This window comes from Larimichthys crocea, chromosome XXII (genome assembly GCF_000972845.2).
Source record: "Larimichthys crocea isolate SSNF chromosome XXII, L_crocea_2.0, whole genome shotgun sequence".
NCBI lineage: Eukaryota > Metazoa > Chordata > Actinopteri > Sciaenidae > Larimichthys > Larimichthys crocea.
In genome coordinates this window covers 11,531,852-11,554,620 of record NC_040032.1, presented here as the reverse complement: position 1 = coordinate 11,554,620, position 22,769 = coordinate 11,531,852, and the positions used below count along the sequence as shown (strand labels likewise).

The following is a 22,769-nucleotide window of genomic DNA, read 5'->3' as shown; positions in this document are numbered from 1 at the left end:
TCAAGTGTCTTTGACACGAGTTACAAAAATGAGTTAAGTATATTGAAAGGTTATCAAGCCACCTTTGAAAACTATTTAGATTGTATAAACCACTGCTGCACAATACTTTACAGAGCAGAATATACTCTGGACACACATCTACCTCGTCTGCAGTGAGTCAAGACTGTGCAGCAGAGCCCCCTGCTGCGACTTACAAGAAACAGCAAATCTGGCTGGACAGAAAGTCGAGCAGGTCACTGGTTTAACTCTTGTTTGGCGCCTTGCACTGCAGCCCTCTACCTCTGCCACCTGTGTATGAATGTGGTATAAGGCGTCATATATAAGTCCAGTCCACTGACCTTTGTCTACATTTGTCAGGGTTGGGGAGAGGACAGTAACAGAAGAATAAATCTGAAGTTTTTCAACTTTTTTTGATGGCAACAGATCCAATAAAAAGACAAAAAAACATGTTAGTCTGTGTCTCAGTGCTTTGACTTTTCTTGTTTCTTCCTACTGAAGATTTAAATGTTCATAAATGGATCACGAACATACTTTAAGATAAAGAAGAATCAGATTTTTAGAAAGTTGGCAGCAGATTACTTTCCAGTTGGTGCTCCTGCAGCACAGTCATCACACATTTCCAACGGTGTGGCTCACTGATGCGTAGATTTTGGGAGAATAATTTGGCTACACAGATACAATCAGTTCATTGTCGGCTCTGTTCTTGTCAGAGTATTTATTGACAAAAGAAAACATGTTCATTTCCAGCTTCATCCTTTAAGGTCTGTGTGTGTGTGTGTGTAAAACAGGTTTTCTGTTGTGTAAACCGCGTCTCCGAAAACAGCCGACGGCTCATTTACAAGTCTTAAGATTAAAATCTGAGCACGAACCTCCCGAATGAACGAGGATCAGAACCGGTTTCTCGGTTTAACAGTCTACTGGATGATCAGACTTTGAAGCAGCTCTATCTTTAAGCTAAAAAGTGCAGCCCTGAATCCAGTCGGATTCCCACTGGAGCACTTTACAGACGACTTGTGTTCTGTTTAAATACATGAGGGTTTTATTCCATATTTCAAAGAAATTATTGAAACTTCCATATTCAAGTGTTTGCAATGTAAAAAACAAAAATCAGACAATCACAAAGTATTCAGTTACAGGTATTCTCAAAGTATCTTAGTAACTTTTAGCTTTCAGACATATAGACCATATAATGGTCAGGTGCGGAAATCCACTCACCATTACAGTACATGTGATAACCTCTCCAGACATGATGCAACTACAAGGACACATAAACGGATCTGACTGACTGACTTTTCAACATTAAAAGAATGTAAAGGCTTTGAACGTGGCGTGACTTATAATGCGAGTGGTAGGAGTCTCACTTTCAGTAGCAAAAAAAAAACAAAAAAAACAAAAACTCCACGTTCTTTCGTTATGGCTGACATGGTTTGTTTCTCAATCCATGGTCATGTAACCTCACAGACAGTGATTCCATCAATACAATGTTTCTATGAATACAGTTTTAAAATATAACCACAGAAAATCTGCAGAGTACTATCAAAAAGTACAGTAACCAGCAGTGGAGTCCAGTGGAACGTAAAGGTTCCTGCACCTGAAGGCCATGTATGTAGTCAGTGATACAGCTTAACAACATCTGTCTAAACTCTGTTGCTATAACGCTGGCCGTCCGTTTAGTTTGTCATGCATGAGTGCAATGGCTCCACCTGTGAAGTCTCTGAGAACCTGCACCGTCTCCCGCTGGAGCTGCAGCGACTCGCGCACAAACTCCTGCTGAGTCTCCGCCAGCTGCTGCACCGACTCGGACAGAAGCTCCAGAGAGCGTGAAACCGTCTCCAACAGGATGTTGGTGGCGTGCTGCTCTTGGAGGCTCATCGATGCGTTTTGCAGCATGCTGTCTCTCACGCTCTGTGAGGGCTGGCCCGGCAATGGAAGCGCGGCTGTTGACGTCGAAGGTCCGGAGGACGTCTGAGGTTGTCCTTGTTTCTGGATGCCGTTGTTGCCTTGGTGATCTTCTGTTGGTTTTGCTGTTTGAGTGGAAGGAAGCACGTCATCCCTTTGGTCATCGTCCGAGTCTCCGTACGCAGCTTCAGGATCTGGACGAGAGAAAAAGACTCATGTTGCTTTCTTTGTTTGTACTAGAGATGCACTGATCCGCTTTTTCCACCTCCAATACCGTTCTTAAAACCCACCTCTTCTCATTGGCTTCTGACACCATGTAGTGTTGATTTTATGTGTACACATGCATATTTTTATTTATTTATTTATTTTTATTTTATCTTGTGCGGGTAGTGCTTTTTTATTTTATAGTTTTTTTTTATTGTCTACTTCATGTTTTTACTGTGTTTCTATTGCGTTTTATCTTGTTGTGCAGCACTTTGGAAACCTTGTTTTTGCAAAAAATTTTGCTATAATTCTGATTCAATTGCATTGTCCTATTTCAACCTGTTTTAAATGTTGTATTCTTGTAATTTGATACTTTCATGGTTCTTTTTGTTTGTTTCTGTTATTTGCTGTCTACTTTTATTTATTGTAAGGTGTCCTTGGGTGACAGAAAGGCTTATATAAATAAAGTGGATTGGATTGAATATCGACATCTGAGGTTTAGTATCAGCCGATACCGATCCGATACAGAAAAACAGAATTACAACAAGCGGTATGTCTCATTCTTTTGTGCAAGGCAACATCAGACTAACTTAAACATTTCTTAATTTTTTAAAAACAAATAAACAGATATAAATGTACTGAATTACTTATTTAATACTCAGCTCTGCAGCCACTGACACTGTGGGTGTATGTTATGTGTTATTGTGTGTAACTGTGTATTTTGTGTTATGTGTCCTGTGTATTTTTTTGCTTTGTACTGTTTGTTATTGTGCTGTAATATGTTGTAATATATGTAACTGTGCACCAGTACAACAATCTTTAAAAAACAAAGTCAGTTCTTTGTAATGTTTTAGTTTAGTGCAGCACTAAGGTGGAGTCTTCACCTCTTCCCTTCTCCTCCTTCACCTCCTTCACCTCCTTCACAGTCAGCTGCTTCACGCCGCCTCCATGTCGCCTGCTCAGTTCAATAAACTCCGCGTGTTCTCCTGCGTGACATTTCTCCAGGTGTCTGATCAGGTTGGTCGTGTTGAAGCGTTTAGTGACCCGGCCGCCCCTCGAGACTTGCACTGCGCAGGTTTTGCAGGTCGCCGTGGATCCTGTAGAATTAGTGATCGTGAAAAACTTCCACACAGCTGATTTTTTCTCTCGCTCCATTTTTTAAAAAACAACGTGAGCTTCCGGCGTGTTGCGTGAGCGTGACGTCACTCGCGGCGCACCGCATAGATTCGGGCTGAACAGATCGGCCCATTGTCACCGAGACCCGATCTAGAATTTTCTTCAAAATCGGGACCGATACCGATACAAAATCTACTTTTCATCTGCAGTCACAATGAAAACATATTACACAATAACAAACAGTACAAAGCAAAACACACAGGACACATAACACAAAATACAAAGTTACAGTAGCACATAAGTAGTATTAGAGTATTAAATAAGTAATTCAGTACATTTATATTTGTTTATTTGTTTTTAAAAATTTAAGAGAGGTTTAAGTCAAGTCTGATGTTGCCTTGCACAAAAGAATGAGATATACCGCTTGTTAACGTAATTCTGCACTGTTTTTCTGTATCGCATCGGTATCGGCTGATACTAAACCTCAGATATCGGTATTCAATCCAATCCACTTTATTTATTCAATAATAATACATTTTATTTCATAGGAGCCTTTCTGTCACCCAAGGACACCTTACAATAAATAAAAGTAGACAGCAAATAACAGAAACAAACAAAAAGAACCATGAAAGTATCAAATTACAAGAATACAACATTAAAAACTGAACTGGTTGAAATAGGACGATGCAATTGAATCAGATGGAAAAGGCTGTTTTCTTTTTAATCAGGTGCAGACTTGAATATCTGACAGTGTTGTGAGTGACGTTAGAAAGAGAAATCGACGTTTGGAAAATCTTCCTCTGCTACGTTTTAATCACTTTGAAGAGTAAATGGAAGTGGACGATGGGGAAGTGTGAAGTATTTTCATAGTTCGGATATTTGTCGTTTCCTGTGTGCCACTGAGAGATTTTATTGTTTGTGTTATTCAGCCTGTTATCATTTTTGTTTGACACAGAGGCAGCTGTTCACATTTCTGACAGATTGTTCACTGCTCGTTAATTTAACCTTTAACCTTAACTGCTATTTATTTCATAAACTAAATTCTTTAGAAGGTTTTAAGATTTACATATTGCATAGTTCACTGTTACTGGTTTTATTTAACTGTTATTTATACATGTGTATATAGTGTTAAAATAGGATATAGAGTTAAAGTTTTGTTTTCTTGCTGTCACTCACTATCTCACTTACCGTTTGGGACCTGCTGTAACAAAAACAATTTCCCTGCGGGGATTAATAAAGTATTTCTGATTCTGATTTCTAAATGAATCTGAATCTGCTACCTGTTTACCTCATACTGTGTTTACTTAAGCACACTTTCATAACTGCATTTGGGTTAAAAAAAACATTAAGGAGTTACTTATGTTAAAAAAAGAATGAATTAATAAAACACTATGTGTTTTTCCTGTTGTTGTTGTCCTGCAGAGTTAGTTTGGTTGGATGACTGACGTTCTTCATTGTCAGGACGTCTCGGTGCATTTAAAGCAGGCTGTGTGTCTGTGTCAGTTAAGTTGCAGCATGTGCGAGGCGCTGCAAACGGCTTTTCATTTTTGGTAACGCATGAGTACTCTAACGCGTTACTTTTATTCATAGGTAACACTGTAACGTAACGGATTACTTTTAGTTGATGGTAACGTTGTAACCTAATTAACACTAATATCTGATTAGTGCATTTCTAATTTGTACCCAAATTTATTTTATTTATTTTTTCTTTTTTACCCAGATTTTGAAACTCACCTTCTATTGGAGGTACGTCATACTGTACATCGAAGGCAGATTGTGATGAGTCCCCTGCATCATTAAAAAAAAGAGTCATCTATGTGCCATATATTTATCTTGTAGGCAAAATAAGTTGACATATAGAATTGAGTGATATATAGACTTAAATATAGGTGAATAAATATTTAATTTTTGGGTGAACTACTCACTCATGTTATAGGTGGTTGGTGGGGGCATAGGCAGCATGTCCAGCGCCCCGTTAGGAGAATTCTGCAATCCCATCATATCCTCCTCTTCCATTTCTTCTTCCTCCTCCGGCACGTCGTCGTCATCTCCCAGCGGGCCGAAGTCCGCTCCGCTCTGGTCTTCCTCGTCCATCTCCAGAATTTGTAGCACTATTTTCTCCGTTTGATTTAGGTCTCGGGAAAGACGCGAGTTGAGACCCCTGTTGGGAACCGTCCCCGACCGCATGGCAGCCACTTTCCGCTTGGTGTCGCACTTTAGATCGGACCATTTCTTGATGACCTCTATGACCTCGCGTTGGCACTCGCCGATCTCATTGACGCGGGCAGTAATCTCTGCCCACGTGCGTTTCTTCATGTCTGTTGGGACGCCACGATTAAATTTGCCTTCAGGGAGAAAACAAAATAAGATTAAGCACATTTTATTATTCACAGATTTACCACCATTTATAGTAAACCCTTGTTTGGTTATCTTTGTTTATTTTATGTTTTTGATTAACCAGCTTCTGCACAAGAACTCTCAAAGCACAATCTCCACATTTAGACAGAGAATGACTTGAAGTCACGTACCCACGACGACCATACGATGCTTCCTCACTTCATCCAGCAGTATGTGGACTTCACTGAAGGAGAAGCGAGCTTTTCTTTTCTTAAAGCGTGTAACACTGTCTTGGTTGTAGTATATCGGTGAAGACATCCTCCACACACACACACGCACACACACACACACACACACACGCTGTCAGTAGGTATCCAGCTGTTTTGTAGTCTCCGCTGTGCTTCTCCAGCTGTGCCAAGACTCTGATTAACAAGAAGAAGAGATACTTTAATTAATCCATCGAGGAGAAATCCTTTTTTTTAAACATGCATTACATGCAAAAGTGGAGAGAGATGGTGGAGTGATGGGTAACCACCCAGAGAGCAGTCAGAGGGGTTCGGTGCCTTGCTTAAGTGCACCTTGGCACTGCCAGCTACCAGTCCACTCGCCATACTTTGGTCCAGTCAAGCCAAGTCTCAATGGACTGAGCTACTGCCGCCCTTAACAAAGTTTAAAATGAATGATACTATCCTCATATATCACTCACATACTGATCCATAAACTAGATAGATACTTTATTTATCCCAGTGCAGCAGCAGCATTACACACAGTGACGATAGACAACATAAGAATAGAAATATAAAGAACAAAATATACATAATAAAATATCAAAATAGCAATAGTAAATAAAATATATTGTACAAAAGTATATACAGCAAGTTGGCAGTGTTGATTTGGTGCAAAGTAAGAAAGGAGAAATGTGAAGTGACTGTACATTTTTAGCTGTTGGCAATCTGAAACTGATATTCGAGGCTGTAAACAAACAGCTGATTCGATGAAAGCTAAAGTATGTAACATCAAGTTTATTATAATACAGTATTTGTGAGTTACATTACACTCGTTCAGGCTCAACAGCTGAGCAATCATGGTGTGTGTGTGTAGGTAAAGTTAGTTCATCAGCTAAATAAATAATGAATGAGTGTTATTCACATTTAAACTGTCAGGTGGTTGCATGCACGTGTTTACCTGCAGAGGAACAGTGAGAGACTTTACAACACCTGCACCACCTGATCATGGTTTTTTCTTGCAGTTATTATTATTTATATCATGGTCACTTAGTTTTGTAATAGTATTTATATTAGGGTCACCACTCTTGCAATAATATTTATTATTTGTTTGCAGTATTTCTTACACTATACAATACTCTTTTTATACATCATGCCACTTTTATCCTCAGTCTGTTTTGAAGGTTGATTGTTTCTCGTGTTTATTTTGTAGTTTATAGATATTTCTGTTTGTTTATTGTTGGTTTTTTTTGTCTTTTCTACTTTTTTATAATCCTGTAGTGTTTGCTACACTCTCCTCTGCTGCTGTAACTAATAAATCTCCCCGTGTTTGGATGAATAAAGTGAATCTAATGTAATCTAATGAACAATGGACACATGCTTCAGCCCAGTTAGCTCACAGTTAGCTGCACCTACAGCTCAATGATACACACCTTTATCTACGTTTCACTTCATGTTTAAATACCTAACATTAGCAGGTGTTTAATCCCACACACACGCGGTGCTGTGTGCGTTTATTTTTATTTATTTCTCTGGCTTTAGTCGAGTGTTACACAACAACACACACCGGGCTAGCAGGACGGTTTAGCTCGAAGCTAAGAGCCGTTAGAGAAACGGCTGCAGAGGCCGTTAGCTCGCGGTAGCTCACCCCACAGAGGTTACACATGAATTATACAAACATTTAAAGAGATGGTGAACATACCCCTGAGTCAAACAAGTCGGGTTTTGGTCCAGAAACGTAATGATAAACTTCCTTATCGACAAAGATAGCTACGGTCAAGTTAGCGCGTGTGTGGAGATGTCCGGTAACCGTTGGTTTAGCAACTGAAGCTAACTTCACCGACTAACGTAATGACACCAGTTTGAAAACACGACTTTATATTTTAAATAGTGTAAATTAAAACAATAACTACGGCTGCTCTGGTGATTTATTTCGCTGACTACGCGGCTTTGTTCTTTTATTTCTTATATTTTTTTCTTCCACCCGTTGTAGTAATGTGCTTTTATTTTGAAGGAGCGCCAGTATAAAGCTGTTTTCTGGTGTTTGTAGCTTTGGACTGACTTCAAACACACACACACACACACAACACACCACACACACACACCCACACACACACACACACCACACCACACACACACACACACACACACCCACACACACACTATCACTGTAAATGTGCATTAAAAATAAATAAATAAATAAACTCAGGTCATAATTTACAGCCACTGCACATTTCTCCTTTCTTACTTTGCACTAAATCAACACTGCCAATTTTCTGTATATACTTTTGTACAATATTTTTTATTTACTATTGATATTTTGCTATTTTAATATGTATAGTTTGTTCTTTATATTTTTATTCTCATTGTCACTGTGTGTAATGCTGCTGCTGCACTATAATTTCCCAGCTTGGGATAAATAATAAAGTCAAAGTAACTTTACCTACACACACACACCATAATTGCTCAGCTGTTGAGCCTGAACGAGTGTAACGTAACTCACAAATACTGTATAATAATATACTTTGACGTTACATACTTTAGCTTTCATCAAATCAGCTGTTTGTTTACAGCCTCAAATGTCGGTTTCAGATTGCGAACAGCTAAAGATTTACAGTCACTGCACATTTCTCCTTTCTTACTTTGCACCAAATCAACACTGTCAATTTGCTGTATATACTTTTGTACAATATATTTTGTTTACTATTGTTGTTTTGATATTTTATTATGTATAGTTTATCTATCTATCTATCTATCTATCTATCTATCTATCTATCTATCTATCTATCTATCTATCTATCTATCTATCAAATCAGATCAAATCAAATCAGTCACAAAGTACATTTGCCTCTGAGGGCTTTACAATCTGTACAGGGAGTGACACCCTCTGTCCTTAGACCCTCGGTTCGAGTGAGGAAAAACTTGCCCACAAAAAACCTTTAACAGGGAAAAAATGTGTAAGAAAGCTCAGGAAGAGCCACAGAGGAGGGATCCCTCTCCCAGGACAGACAGGCATGCAATAGATGTCACGTGCACAGGACAAATCAACACAAACATATTGTACAATTACAATAAATGATAGAATGATTACAGCAGCAGTGGAACCTGTGATAGAGATAGAGAGACACAGATGCACAGCGGCAGCAAATCATCAGAGAGAGAGAGAGAGAGAGAGAGAAAGAAAGTCCCCCAGCAGTCTAATCCTATGGCAGCATAACTAAGGGATGACTATCTATCTATCTATCTATCTATCTATCTATCTATCTATCTATATTAACCAGTATGTTGCTGTTGTTGATGATCAAGTAATGTAACATGCAAAAAAAAAAAAAAGTATTTGTTTTTATTTTATTGTGACACTTTTTCTGCCAGTGGAGGGCACTGTTGGTGGATGGATGGATAGATGACTCATATTCACACAGGTAATATACCAGACCAGATTTAGGTAGCTATTTTTCATGAAAACACTTTGGGTGAAGCGTGGTTACATTGAGTCATTAAGCGTCTCCTTGAAGTGTGTACAAACTGATGTGTTCTTTTGGACCCTGTTTTTGCAGATGGACTTGAATTTCATTCCAAAAGATTTGGCTGATGTCTCCTCCCTCCAGACAGTTAAAGAATAGATCAGACACAGGCAATTAAGTGACATCCCTACAGTTGTGGTCTTGAACTAAAATCTAGAGTCCTCTTTGTCTGAGACCGAGTAAAAATGCAGACCGATTTCGAGTACTACAACACTCTAATCTACCGTTTCTGTCAAAGGAGTCTGGTGGCTTTGAACAGAGCAATATAACATTAAGAGCTTCCGTTCCCTGTTGGATGTTATCAGCCTGTATATAATGGAGTAACAATATGAACCAATTACTTAGATCACTGTTTTTCTAACTTTTTACACTGCGTACCACCTCAGAAAAAAGTACCACAGTACAGCAGTGTAGGCCGACCCTGTTCAGCTGCAGACTGTTTACACAGGAGGCAGGTTAATTACAAATAGGAAGATTATATATTGTTGACTGTTGAATGCTTCATTTGTTGTTAAGGGAAACTCCCAATCTGCACAATATCTGGGCATGCATGCGTGCAACGGGCAAGAACATAACTAGGTTATTATTAGGTAGAGCATCAAGAATAAGACAGACACATTTAACATACCCCTTTTATTTCAAATATGGCACACGTATTTATTTCACCAAGCATTTTAACAGTTTAATGACTGTGGCTAAAACTACATGGTTAAAAACCCTTTAATATTGGCTTCATGCATTAGTGGCATACACGTTATAACGTTATATATCTTCAATTTACATATTGTGCTGGAATTTTTTCCGGTGCAGGAAGTCTGAATAAAGAACACAGTGGTAAGAAAAGTAAAGTGGAAGCTGAGACATAGATAATGCCGCGGCCAAGTTAAACTAACCAGCATGAAACATTAAATGGAAAAATATTAGGCTGCCCAGACATAAACAAACTGGCATTCCTGACTCCTATGCATATACAGTAACAGTGCAACTCTGATGCAAGCATAATGGAGTGTATTAGTCATTAATAAACCATAATTAACTTGCAATAGGCTGATGCAAGTTCACCTAGATTGAAATATCTACTTTACTCTCCGGTCAGTGAACTTGGGGCTTGTTTCACAAAGACAATGAACATGGCTATCTCCTAAAGACATGACACACTGACCCAAATACATCTCTTCTCGTGGCTTCACGGGCGTATACACACCGACAGTTTTGTCACACCTGTTTGGGTGGGACAATCTACACCCTTGTGATTCTTAGTGAACGTGCAAGCTGGTTATTGAGTGAAGCTGCTAAGAATTTCCAAAGTCACCAAGAACCTTGTACTAACATGAACCCGAAAGGTGTACAATGACCTGTCTAACAGGTAGGACAAAACGAACAGTGGAGAGACAGGGATGTCAATCAAGCAGTCCGTACACGCCTACACAGTTCTGAGAAGAACATCATTAAAGAGATAAGTGGTGTGTGTGGCCATTAAAAACAAAAAACATGGGCCGCCTAACTAGTTTAACACTGTTAATCTGTGTTCACTCCGACAGAAAACCTGTGACGAGTGAGCCGGCTTTCCTGTTTTTGTCAGCAGGTGACAAACAGTTCAGTCAGGTATGTAAAACAATGTCACTCTTTATTTCTTAAACTGGCCTTCAGCAGTATTTCCTCATTTGCCTGTAACCTTTTAATCTTTGTGAAACCAGACCCAGCCACGCATGAACAGGAGCCTTCACATTAGTTAATTTTTTTTCCCATAAATTTCACGGTGTAAAAGCATCTTAACGTTGGCCTGCTTCCTCGTGTGTAGTTTTGGCTTGAGGCAGGTTAAAAAAGCAAATAAGTGGCACCTTAATCGTGTTGGCTACATACGTGTCCAGAACATTCAGTAGCATTCATGTTTTTTAAATCCTCAGCTATCGATTGTGAGTGCAGGTTTGTGTTTCTCCCGACCGGTAACACAGTACCAACCCTGTCTTGCAAGTATTATGGAATATTGCACACTTGGCATTACATTTTTAACATTTGAAATAAACCTGCACACACAAGGGATTCGCTGACTAACAGGAAGTTGTAGGGATGGTTGAAAAAAAGTATTTTGTACTGTGCAGACAAACAAAGTGGTTTCTGTATGACACGCAGGAGAGGCCTCGTCCCGGACTCAAGAGTACATGGTCAACTGAAGCCACTGAAAGGAAAGAAGAGCAGAGAAGATGACTTTATGTAACCACTGAAGTCCAATCAAACCTCACTGACGTTTAAAATAACTGAGATTACGTTACCTCCTGAACGTTGACTTTGATAGTCCCATTGTTGTCCTTATCCAGGGTTTTGAAGGCACCTGAAGAAGAAAAGATATTACAGCTACAACTCCTTCAGTTCAGTCTCATCACGCAGATAAAGCTGCTAAACCAACAAGTTAATCAATATATATTTTTTAATGACTCACGGCACATGGCGTCCAGCCTCACGAGGCAGCCAATGTAGTTGTCGAAATCCATGTTCCCGCTTTCGTCGCTGTATCTGCGGATTATCAGGTCGAACAGCTGATCGTTGAGAGGGAAACCTGAGGAGGAGATGAACCACAGACTGACTTTAATTTGACTGGCTTCCCATATCTATCACGGAAATTTTGACCAAGCGGTTCATCCATTTAAATAGCGTTCCCTCAAAATGACAAGATAATAAAATGATGCCAGCGAGAGCTAAAACGAATCACGATAAAACGCTCATATTTACATTCAGTTTATGAAACAATGATCCATCCGATGTTTGAAATGTGCACTTCATTTGTGAAGTTCTGTGGCTTTCATTACTGGTTTTAATAATGTGTGGTTTGCTCTGCATCTTTTCAGTAGCTGTGCAAACATTCAGCCAACAAACTCACCTGCGGCTCTGAATGCGCTTGGCAACTCGTCTGCACCGATGACACCGGAGCCGTCCGCGTCATAGGATTTGTACACTCCCTAAAAAACAACAATGTAAGTACTGAGAGCATTTATGTCACGTGAACGTTTCCTAGAAAGCAACAACCGCTGATTATTGTATGTTTTACAACCGGGTACGGCCGTTTTTCTTGTACTGTATGCTTCATCATGCACTAAATACATGAGTCACGTGACTGACAGAGCAGATTGATGCTAAGATTTTCCTTTGACAGAAAATTAAATCATCTGTTCCACATGTTGACAATTTAATAATGTGTGAACCTCAGTAAACGCAGTATACAGATTTATGTCTATGCAACACATAACAGTTAATTAAAATATGAGGGATTTGGCACTTTATACATTCAAATTAAAGTAATCCGTAACATCAATAAACAGCTGATACTGTTTATGATTTAAAAGGTCCAGTGTGTGACATTTATGGGGGCAGAGATGAAGCTTAATATTCGTGAGAACCTAAAAATTTGTCAAGAGCCAAGAGTCCACCATGTTGCACCATCATGTTTCTACAGTAGCCCTGAATGGACAAACCAAACATCGGCTCTAGATCGGGCGTTTTGCATTTCTCCCTGCCACTGCAGTTCCTCCTAAACAAGCAAGATTCAGTCACCACGGAATGCCATCTAACACACTGGCTCTTCGGGCTACAATGTCTTGTATGTTCGCTCTAACTGGAGATGATTAACACGGACCACAGGAATGTAACTGCGCTGCACAGAAACAGATGTGTCCAACGAACGCAACACGCCTGCTGTACTCGCCTGCCATTTCTTTATATTGTTCCAGAGGTGTTTGAATTCGTGAAAGCCGAGTTTCCCGGTGCTGTCGCTCTGAAATAGCGTTAAGGACAACAGACACAGAGTCATCAAGATTCCAGCTTTGATAAACAGTTGCCATACTTGTGGGTACGCTGTATTTGCCCAAGGTGTATCTTAACGTGCCTTCCTCTTTCATGTAGCACAGAAGTCACAGTAGAAACTGCAGATGGATTTTAAACTACTGATGTGAGGATGACATAAATCTCACTGAGCTACCTTTAAGTGGTTTTATAGTTAGATGTGAAAATATTACTGCTTACTAATAAAAAACTTCCAGAGCTAGGAAGCCAAGCACAGTCTTAGAGATCTTTTCATAATTTGGCCAAAGTTTCGGGATCATGGCTCCGTCTTTGGAGCAGCATGTCCAGATATCTCAGTGTTTAACCTTCACAGATTTCAAGGTCATTACTCATTACTATCCAATGCTGTAAGGGAGTTCATTTTTATGAGTCACTTCCCTTTTTTAAAATTCTTATAGCCAACTGTTCTCTCTCTCTCCTGCGCTGTCACCACCGGCTTCATACTGTCACCTCGATTACACAAACACATAAAGTCTCCTAACGACAGAAAGGATACATCCATGACTGCCACCATGCTCCTGCAAGACTCAATGCTGAAACCATCCGTCTTCAGGTCGTCACCTGAAACACAAGAAGACTCATCATGTTGTTTGTCTCTTTTAAAAAGATACATAAAACAGAGCACGAGACCACAAAGAACTACAAGAACCAGACAGACTCAATGTGACACTTACGCTTTGAAATGATTCTGTTGAGGATGTTCATCAGCTCGGTCGGGCTCACTTCCATGTCCTGTATGACAAACAGTCAACAGTGTGAACATCACAGCAGAAAAGCAGACATGGATGAAGGATGAGATGTTCTTATATTAATAAAAGGTAGCACTCACTTCTCCAGCGAGCTGCTGGAAGACTCTGCGAAACTGTTTCTCCTCGTCGCTCTCATGCTGCTCTGCGTACACGGCCGGCCTGCGTGGTGGAGGCTGCGGGAGAAGAGCGACGGCAAAACGTTAGAAAACCAAAACGGTGACGGTCAGACAGAGCCGGTAACATCAGTGTCGATACTCACAGGGTCAGAGGGCACAAACTGGTCTACGTCGATGTTGCTGCGAAGAGACGAGCAAGAAGTTAAAAACACAGATCAGATTTTTTTGGGGGGGTTTTAGACGGGTGGCAGATTCTCACCTGACGACATCGATGATGCCACTGATGAACTTCTTGGCAAAAAACATTTTCTCTCAGCTGTGAACGCAGAATGCGACATGAGTTAGACACCACACAGATCACTTAAAAACACTCGGAAACTATCACAGCAGTGATTACATGTGGTTAGAGCAGGGGGTCTTCAACCAGGGGTCCGTGACCCCTAGGCGGTCCGCAGAGGTACTGCAGGGGGTCCACCAGTTTGATTTAATTTTATATTTATACTGATAATTCTGTTTATACTGTGCCATATTTATACCATTTATATCTTTTCTATTCTCGGATGTCTTTTAGCTTGTATATATTTTTATATTTATACATCTTTTATATTTTATATTTCATGTTTATTGCTGTTTGCACCGGGATAAGAGGGAAACGCAATTTCGATTCTCTGTATGTCCATTGATAATAAAGTTAACTTAATATGCAATAAAAAGCTACTTTTGACAAAAACTATTACTATTAACATATTATTCACACATTACTGAACGTTTTATCAATTATAAACACATCTGGGTTAATAACCCAGCATATAAATAGGTTAATAAGGTGAATAAAGTAAATATAAGTTATTATATGTCAGACACGTTATGTTCTGTTTGTCTCTCGCCCATGAGGTCCAACAACTGACTATATACGGTACTGTGCAGAGGTCTATAATTAACAATTAGACGACATACAATAGTGAACATGACATGCATGCACAATGTAATGCTAATGGAAACCATGACTGGGCCTAAGCTGTGTGCAGATCTACGGCTGAACTTGTTATCTCTCATGCATTGGCTTGTTTAGTGTGTGATTCCCGGTTACACCCACACTACAGCTGCAGCAGCCACTTGAAACATTTTTCCTGTTGCGAAAACAAAAAATGTCAAATGCCGCACCCTGAAAGCTGAAAACAGAGCCAATTAAAAAATTAAAAAAGGTCATCCTGACACATTAAACCTTTATAAAAACTATAAGCACTTTAAAAAAAAACATTAACGGGTAAAACATGTTGTTTTTGAAGTTTAAAGATCGGCTACGCTCAGGTTAACTTACCGTAACTGTCAGTTAAACACGCACGAGAAAGAGCAAGAGCCGTTAAAGTGCGTTAACGTGAGCTCGGACATTAGCAGCTTATTTATTAATCTAACTAAAACCAAACTGCCGCTGACAAATCCAGTTTGTAAAACTGTGCAGCCTCTTAACTTAGCTCGGTACTCAGCCACCAGGACAGCTAACTAACTTTAGCACTAGCACGGGTTAAACACGCTACATGTTAGCACGGGTTTTCTTTTTACCGTAATTACCTGTGCTCTGATCCTCCACCGTTTATGCGCTAATGTCTGATCTGGATTGTGGATATTTACCGGGAGGAAGCTGCACTTTGTCGGAGTTGAGTCTGACGGTGATTGCGTGAGTTTCACTAACCTCAGCTAGCAGCAGTCCCAGGAGGAGGAGGAGGTGGAGGAGGAGGTGGTGGAGGAGGAGGCTCCGTCAACACGCCCCAGCTGACGCCGCAGAGAGTCAATGCGACACAAGAGCATGACTCGCCTCGTGTTTGCGCAATTTCTCCAAACACTTCACACACAGACTTCTCCATTCCCAGCGGAATGACAGAATTAATAATGAAAAGCTATAAAAATCAGAATGTGCATGAACTATTCTTCATATAAATGGTGTTCCCGAGTAAAACACGCACTAATAAACAATGTTAAGGAAATAACACCGAGAGGAAAAAACATTTGTATCTTTATGGATGTTGATTGGCATAAAGCCTGGCTTGTTGCTCCTTTTAAATTCTGTGTCACTTGCATTACATTTTAAAATAGTACATAACATACACCCATATAAAGCATATGTATCAAAAACTCATTTATTTTATAGTTGCCCATACAGTAGCACATTTAGGAAAGAACTTCAAAACTATATATCGTGTGAAACAAAACATAAAATCAACATTGAGGGAAAAAACTTTATTACTTATTTTGAATACAAAGAAAAGAAACTATGTATTATTGTCAACCTTTATATTTTATTAGGGAAATTTCACATCCATAAATGTAAATTTAAAGATTCATCACCATCATTTAAGCTTTGATTAGTCTCTTAATAAAAAATGTCTATAATGAATATTCATGCAGATATTTTCAACAGTCATAACTAGAAATGTATTTATATGTAAGATTACAAAGTCTGTTACATCTAAGTTTTATTTTTGCTTTTTTGTTTTCATGCTTTTCCCCTTTTGATCCTTATTATACTATCATGTAATTATGCTGGTGATATGTTACTATTGCACAACGTGAACTAGTATGACTGAATTCTTTATTTGTTTGTTTGTCTATATACATATACGTATATATATATATATATATATATGTGTCTATGGGGCTAACATAAAGCCTGATATAAATGGTTTGTTTTGGACATGCGCAGTGCGACGTGCAACGCTGGAAAAACGCATAAATCGCGTTATATTATGAACATAAAGAGTTTAACTTACACTCATACACTTTGTTATTGTTAAAAAACGTTATTTCTTATTAGTATATCTCATAAAATGATGGTAGAGTTCATTTTTGACAGCAATGCGTAAATCTACGTGTCATCTCCGGGTTCGAAGATTTATCTCTTCACAGCTATTTCATCTTTGTTGTGTTTTTCTTTTCTTCTTTTAATTTTTCAGTTTTATTAATTTATTTCTGGGCAGTGTAGGAACACAGTTAGAGCACGTCTCTGCCACCGTCTGGTCTGGAGTGTAAGTTTCTGTCTTTAGACAGATGAGATGTAAATATTTCTGCTATTCTACTTTTATGTTTCCTCTATAATGCATGCACAGTAAGTCCTTACACACACTTTGAGTTTCCCCCCTTTCCCCTGAGGACACACTTCCATAACACGCCTTTACTTGTTCTACACAAAACCCAACTGAACACAAGGAAGAGTAAAAGTCAAATATTTGTAGACTCACATGAAACACTATCTAAACTCTGACAATATCTATTTTTCTCACCTTTACAACTTCAACTATGATTTCCAAACAAATATTTTGAGGCAGTACAAACAGTAAATATATAACAGAAACACACAACAGTCCACTGTACGGGCTTCCAGACTAAAATTAAGATATCAGTATGGTGTGTGTTTGTCATTAATTCTTATGGTATCAGTATAATAAGCAATATAGAAGATTAATGAGGGTCATAGTGTTGCTGTAATATTTTCAATGTGTTCGCTGTAATGACAACTACACAAAGAAAGGTTATTACTAACTGTGCCAAAGTAAACCAGCTGCCGCACACCAACATTTAAAGCAAACAAACTGGTTCAGTTGCACCCTGCAGAGAGAAACTCAGCTCAGAGTCTTAACAAAGTCTGTTGCTGACTGTCTGCTGCTGTTTATATATTCATATATTAATACAGAAAACATTCAGACTTCCACAGAAGCGTTCGTTCTTTTATAGCCAAACAGGACACATGGACACAAGTCGGTCCCTGGACTCCCTGGAGTCTGAGAACTCCTGCTTCATAGCGACAGCCAAGGCCCCACTGGTGCTTCCCTGACATAAATCATTCAGTCTGACTTTGCTATATCTATAAATGAAAGCCGAATATTTTTTATGGCAGTTAAAACAATTTCATAGAGGAACTGCGACGCTGTTAAAAAATCCCTGACAATCCCTCTGAAGATTTGCCAATGGACTTGGGGCATGTTTAAAAATGATAGCACACCACATTGAATAATTAAACACAGCTTAATGAGAACGGAGAGAAAATTGTGTTTTCATTTATTTTGACAAAATCCTATTCTCTGATAATTGGATCATATAAGCAGTGATTACCCCGTACTTGTAATGGATTGTGCCAAACTGCCAAAGGAACTTTTTTGTGTGTGTGTGTGTGTGTGTGTGTGTTCTGCGATCCAGACTATGCAGAATCATATCAAGGAAATTGCTTTTCTTTCTGCAGAGCCTGAAGTCGACACAGATACAACCGTCGAATGTTACATTTCATCCTGTTAGGTGCACTTGGGGCTTGACCAGGAACTACAAAGTCTCTGTGAGTCCATCTGGGGAGCTGTGTTGTGCATGTTGTTCCCCATATCTCTGTCAAGTCACTTCCTGTAATCTGTATTAAAGATCAAATCCTGCAGTTTATTCACTCTGCACAGGGTCAGATATCAGAAAACATCCCTCACAGGCTGCAGGCTGTCTTTTAGCTTCACAGAACATGTCACTGAAACTCTGTGGCATCTGGCATGAAATTTTGAATATTGGCACAAAGTTCAAACGTCTGCCTTTCCTGCCATCGCTCAACACAGGCCAACACGGGCCAACAACAGAGGGCTGGAGGGTCACCCACAGAACAGCACCACCCTCAGGTATAACAGGCACAACATGGGATTGAATTGTTTGAATTGTTTGTCCACCACGCTGCCAAAGTGACACCTGAGGCATTCAAAAATGACAGATGATGGCCGTTTGACATGCAGATTTTAATACGTGTGTGTGTGTGTGAGTGAGAGTGTGTGTGAGTGTGTGTGCATGTGTGTTAAATAAAACCAGCAGGTGGAGTCAGAGAGCATTTGACAGCTCAGTCAAAGCAAACACAATACTGTATATATCTGCATTCAGCATGCAAATACTCCAGATCCAAGTCATTTCTATAAATGTTGATATAACCATGGATGATGCATGTTGCCACTGCTGATGTGAACCGGTCTGTCTGCTACATTTTAATCAGGCCTAAAGCTCTGACTGTCTCTCTGTGTGTCTGTCTGCCTGATGAATTTGCTTTCACAAATCAGTCACAATCACAAGAGGATCCTCTACACACACCTGACATCATATTTTATCTTTCTGCAACCATTGCAAAAAGAAATGATCCCAGTGTTCATTCATCACTGTTTTTCTCTCTCTGTAAAACCATGACAACAACAGCCAGAAGATGTACAGTATATTCATCCACCTGTGAGTGATCTAACACTCTGTCTCTCGTTTCTTGACTTCCAGGAAACTGGCCGAGTTTGTCTCAGCGCTGCTCTGTTTTTATCATAGCTACATCTTCTTTTAATCCCTCGTGGCCAGCACTATCATGGTTGCCTTGACAGTGCAGACACTTCGCCTGCTCTCTCTTCAACTGATAAGACACGGTACTAGAACAGACAAAAATAGGATTCATAAATACAACGGCAACATGTCCATGAACAGTGTCTGGATTCACTGCTGTTTTATTGCAGTGACGTTCAATCCTAAAAACAAATTGTGACCCCCAAAACGTCACATGGAATCATAGAAAGAAATCTGTGAACGTACAGATATGTATATAATCTGCTTGATTTCCTAACTGCTGTTTAGGTTACTAAATTATATATAAGTGGAGCCACTGCATCACAGACACCTGCCTTGATTCTGTGAATGCAGAATCCACTATTGTTCTGCAAACAAAACACCCCGTATGTCAGTTATCCGCCGTGCAGTGCATTAAGCAGAGAGAGAGAGGCATCTTCACTTGTGAAAATGTGACATTAATTGTGAGATTATTTAAATGCACGTGTTTCAGTATATCACATTTATTTTTATCTATATTTAAGACGTGATAATATATGATGTGCAGTGCAGAAACGGTGATATCTATCCTTCAGATCCCACTCCAGCTAAAATTACTCCATCCATGAAATAGAGGTATCCATGGTTACATCAGGAGCCATGTTAAAGGGAGCCTCAGTGTATCTCTATTCTTTAGCAGTCCCCACCTTTTTTCCTCATTCATCATTTGAAAGAAATCACTGTGCCACCCCAAGGTTTCCGACGGCTATGATTTGGTTTTGCAAATGAGATTTGCAGTGAATAATTTCAATAACATTGATGAAGACAGACTGGCTATTAAATACCTCTTAAATTATGAATGCAAACCATATTACATCTGCGGTTACCTGCTCGACTTTGAGGGAGTGAAACGCAGAGCTTCTGTACTTCAGTGCCACAGAGGCTGCAGATTGAAATATTGTATAGGAGCATCCCCAATACGACGTATTTGCAGTCTTCAGAACAACCTGTTACCTTGACAACGCAATTTTATCATTCAAGCCCATTGCTACCTTCTCTCACAGCAGGAATCAAATGTGTCTTAAATGTATACTGCTGCAGGGTTTTACACCTCAGTTCAAGGTAGAAAAGAGACTTTGGATGTGCAGAAAATATTTAATTGTGGTTTCACTGCATAGTGGACAATGTAAGATGATTTTCTTGCCTTTACAGAGGGAGGAGGGTGCTTTAGATCTAAACTGTACGATTAATGCAGATACTGTTTAAAAATAAGATAACCAAGACAAAAAAATGCTGTTGCTTTCTGTCAATTCCCCAAATACCAGTGACCTCAGGGTTGCTACTACTTCCAATGACTTATTCATGCGGTTATACGCCTAATTGTCAGGCCATATTTGCAAGTTAGTTAGTCATTCCGATAATTGTTATGCAAACTACATGCAAGCTTTCCACGTCCATCTGTCTCGGTCACTGAATTTCAGCATCCAAGCATCCAGGAAAGAATTTATATAAATCAAATTAGCAGTAAATGTTTGTCTTTGGACACCAAGAACAGAAGAAAGTTGATACTGAGTATCACTTCATTTACTGACATCAGCTCTCTACATGCATCTAAATGCAAAACTGGCTGGAATAACATTCTTGCAAAGAAAAACCTGAAATATATTGAACCCAACCTTTATAGAATCCCTATGTATGCCTCTAGTGTAGTATGTAAATTGAATCTTGGGTCTACAAACTCTGTGAAAATACTGTGGAAATGACCTCAGTATAGCTGCAGACTGTACATGTGTGCGTGATGTCACCTTCCTTGCTTGTGTGGCTGAGCTCAGTAGATTAGGGATGTATTTGCTTGATAATGAAGGTCAAACAGCGTAGGAGGAGGTGGACGAGGAGGAGGAGGAGGAGGAGGAGGAATGGCTGTGTGTGCTGGATGGATCATGGCAGGCTGACATGTTGCAGAACTTTTGAATTATTTTCCCTGGCTTGTAGTTCTGTGTGAAACGTGACTGGAACTGTGCTCAGAGCTCAGATTTCATTCGATGATGTCACATGTAGCGTGTGATTACAATCAGTGCTTTTTTTGCCGGGTCATGCACTCGAGTTGAGCGTCAACCTGGTTCAAATAGTAGCGATGGCATGCAGAGATCATTTCAATACCATTAAATAGCTAATTACTGGCTGTACAACCCAGTCATACATGGCTTAGATTGATACACTATACCATCACTGGCTCACACTGAGTATCAGATGTTAGTCAGTCTTATTATCCACCTCTGATTGTAAAGCCCTCCGAGGCAAATGTACTTTGTGACTTTGGGCTTTACAAATAAAATATGATTTGATTTGACTCTGGTAAGACGTTCCTCTCTGACCACAGCTACGGAGACTTCTCAAATTAATTTAATCAACTTGATTAAACAATGAGTTGCTGCCCGTTGGATAGTCTCACCCTGCCATAGGGAGCCTCTAACAATGAAAGATATTCATTACTCTGCAGGGCTTTGGTGGAGAGTTTGAATGTCCTGTGATGTTCTAAGTGATTACTCAGAGGATTCTCCATCATAAGATAGAAAAATGTTCATGGGAACAATAATCCTGATATTTTTAGCTGTAATATCCCAACAACTGGATGGATTTCCAGTCTACCAGCTTTGGTGATCCCGACATTTCCTCCGGCGTCACCAAATTTGCCACAAATGTTCATGTCCGTGTACAAGATGAATTTTTGAACGTTGTAATTCTTTAACTTTTCATCTAGCACCATCATGAGGTGCCAGGGCGGCTGTAAACTTGACTCTCGCTGGTTCTCTTTATTGGCCACATTAATTCCAAGTAATTTAAAAGGACCGCTACTAACTGAAACCCCCTCGCCTCACCCTCCTTCATAGCATGAAGGCAAACAAACAAGAGAGTAGAAACAAGGTGGTAGATATATAATTCTTGTTATTTTTCAGGTGATTATACTCTAATGAAAACATAGTTATTAATATTATATTTAATTTATTAATGTACCATTAATATCAGCCCTCCCACACACTTAATTAGGAAGTGCTCCATATTCTTCACTTATCTTCATCCGTCTGTTTGGATAGTTTTGGTCAGGTATTCCTAGCATAGTACCACCAAATGAAAACACTAATAATGTGTGGGTGTGCTGGGTCAATAGGTGTAAAAATAAATGTGGATTGGCACTGGCCTGTACAATCTAAGTTATTTAGCAGTGAAACCGCCTGTGATCACACATAGGACAAATATTTGGAGCTAGCCCGGTGCTAAATGAAACAAAATGTTGCTGTTTGTGACAAAAGAAGCTTTTTACTAAATCTAGTATCCATGATCTGACACCCTACCCTGCGTAAACAAACCAACCATCAAATGAATTCATGTAAATCAGCCGTGATATTTATGCTGCAACCACATAATTTGTTGCACCTTAATCTGATTCCT

At 39.5% G+C, this 22,769-nt stretch overlaps 2 protein-coding genes across 4 annotated transcripts; both read right to left on the bottom strand.

Moving 5' to 3' along the window:
- Positions 1–1,021: 1,021 nt before the first annotated feature.
- On the bottom strand, positions 1,022–7,784 carry zgc:153990 (nuclear apoptosis-inducing factor 1). The gene is made up of 5 exons (XM_019267821.2): positions 7,483–7,784; positions 5,748–5,978; positions 5,145–5,564; positions 4,954–5,007; positions 1,022–2,093 (listed from the first exon to the last, which is right to left on the bottom strand). The coding sequence occupies exons 2-5, from the start codon at positions 5,872–5,874 to the stop codon at positions 1,651–1,653; spliced, it is 1,044 nt and encodes a 347-aa protein (XP_019123366.1). The 5' UTR covers positions 5,875–5,978; positions 7,483–7,784; the 3' UTR covers positions 1,022–1,650.
- A 2,138-nt stretch (positions 7,785–9,922) lies between these two features.
- On the bottom strand, positions 9,923–15,765 carry capns1a (calpain, small subunit 1 a). 3 transcript variants are annotated; one of them, XM_027273670.1, is made up of 11 exons: positions 15,700–15,765; positions 14,266–14,322; positions 14,150–14,186; positions 13,971–14,063; positions 13,816–13,873; positions 13,638–13,702; positions 13,005–13,073; positions 12,183–12,261; positions 11,745–11,861; positions 11,578–11,636; positions 9,923–11,483 (listed from the first exon to the last, which is right to left on the bottom strand). In XM_027273670.1, the coding sequence occupies exons 2-11, from the start codon at positions 14,310–14,312 to the stop codon at positions 11,457–11,459; spliced, it is 651 nt and encodes a 216-aa protein (XP_027129471.1). In that variant the 5' UTR covers positions 14,313–14,322; positions 15,700–15,765; the 3' UTR covers positions 9,923–11,456. The 3 variants fall into 3 exon arrangements, with proteins under 3 accessions (XP_027129471.1, XP_027129470.1, XP_027129469.1); XM_027273669.1 differs by having other exon boundaries at positions 15,639–15,758; XM_027273668.1 differs by having other exon boundaries at positions 15,579–15,716.
- Between the last annotated feature and the right edge of the window lie 7,004 nt (positions 15,766–22,769).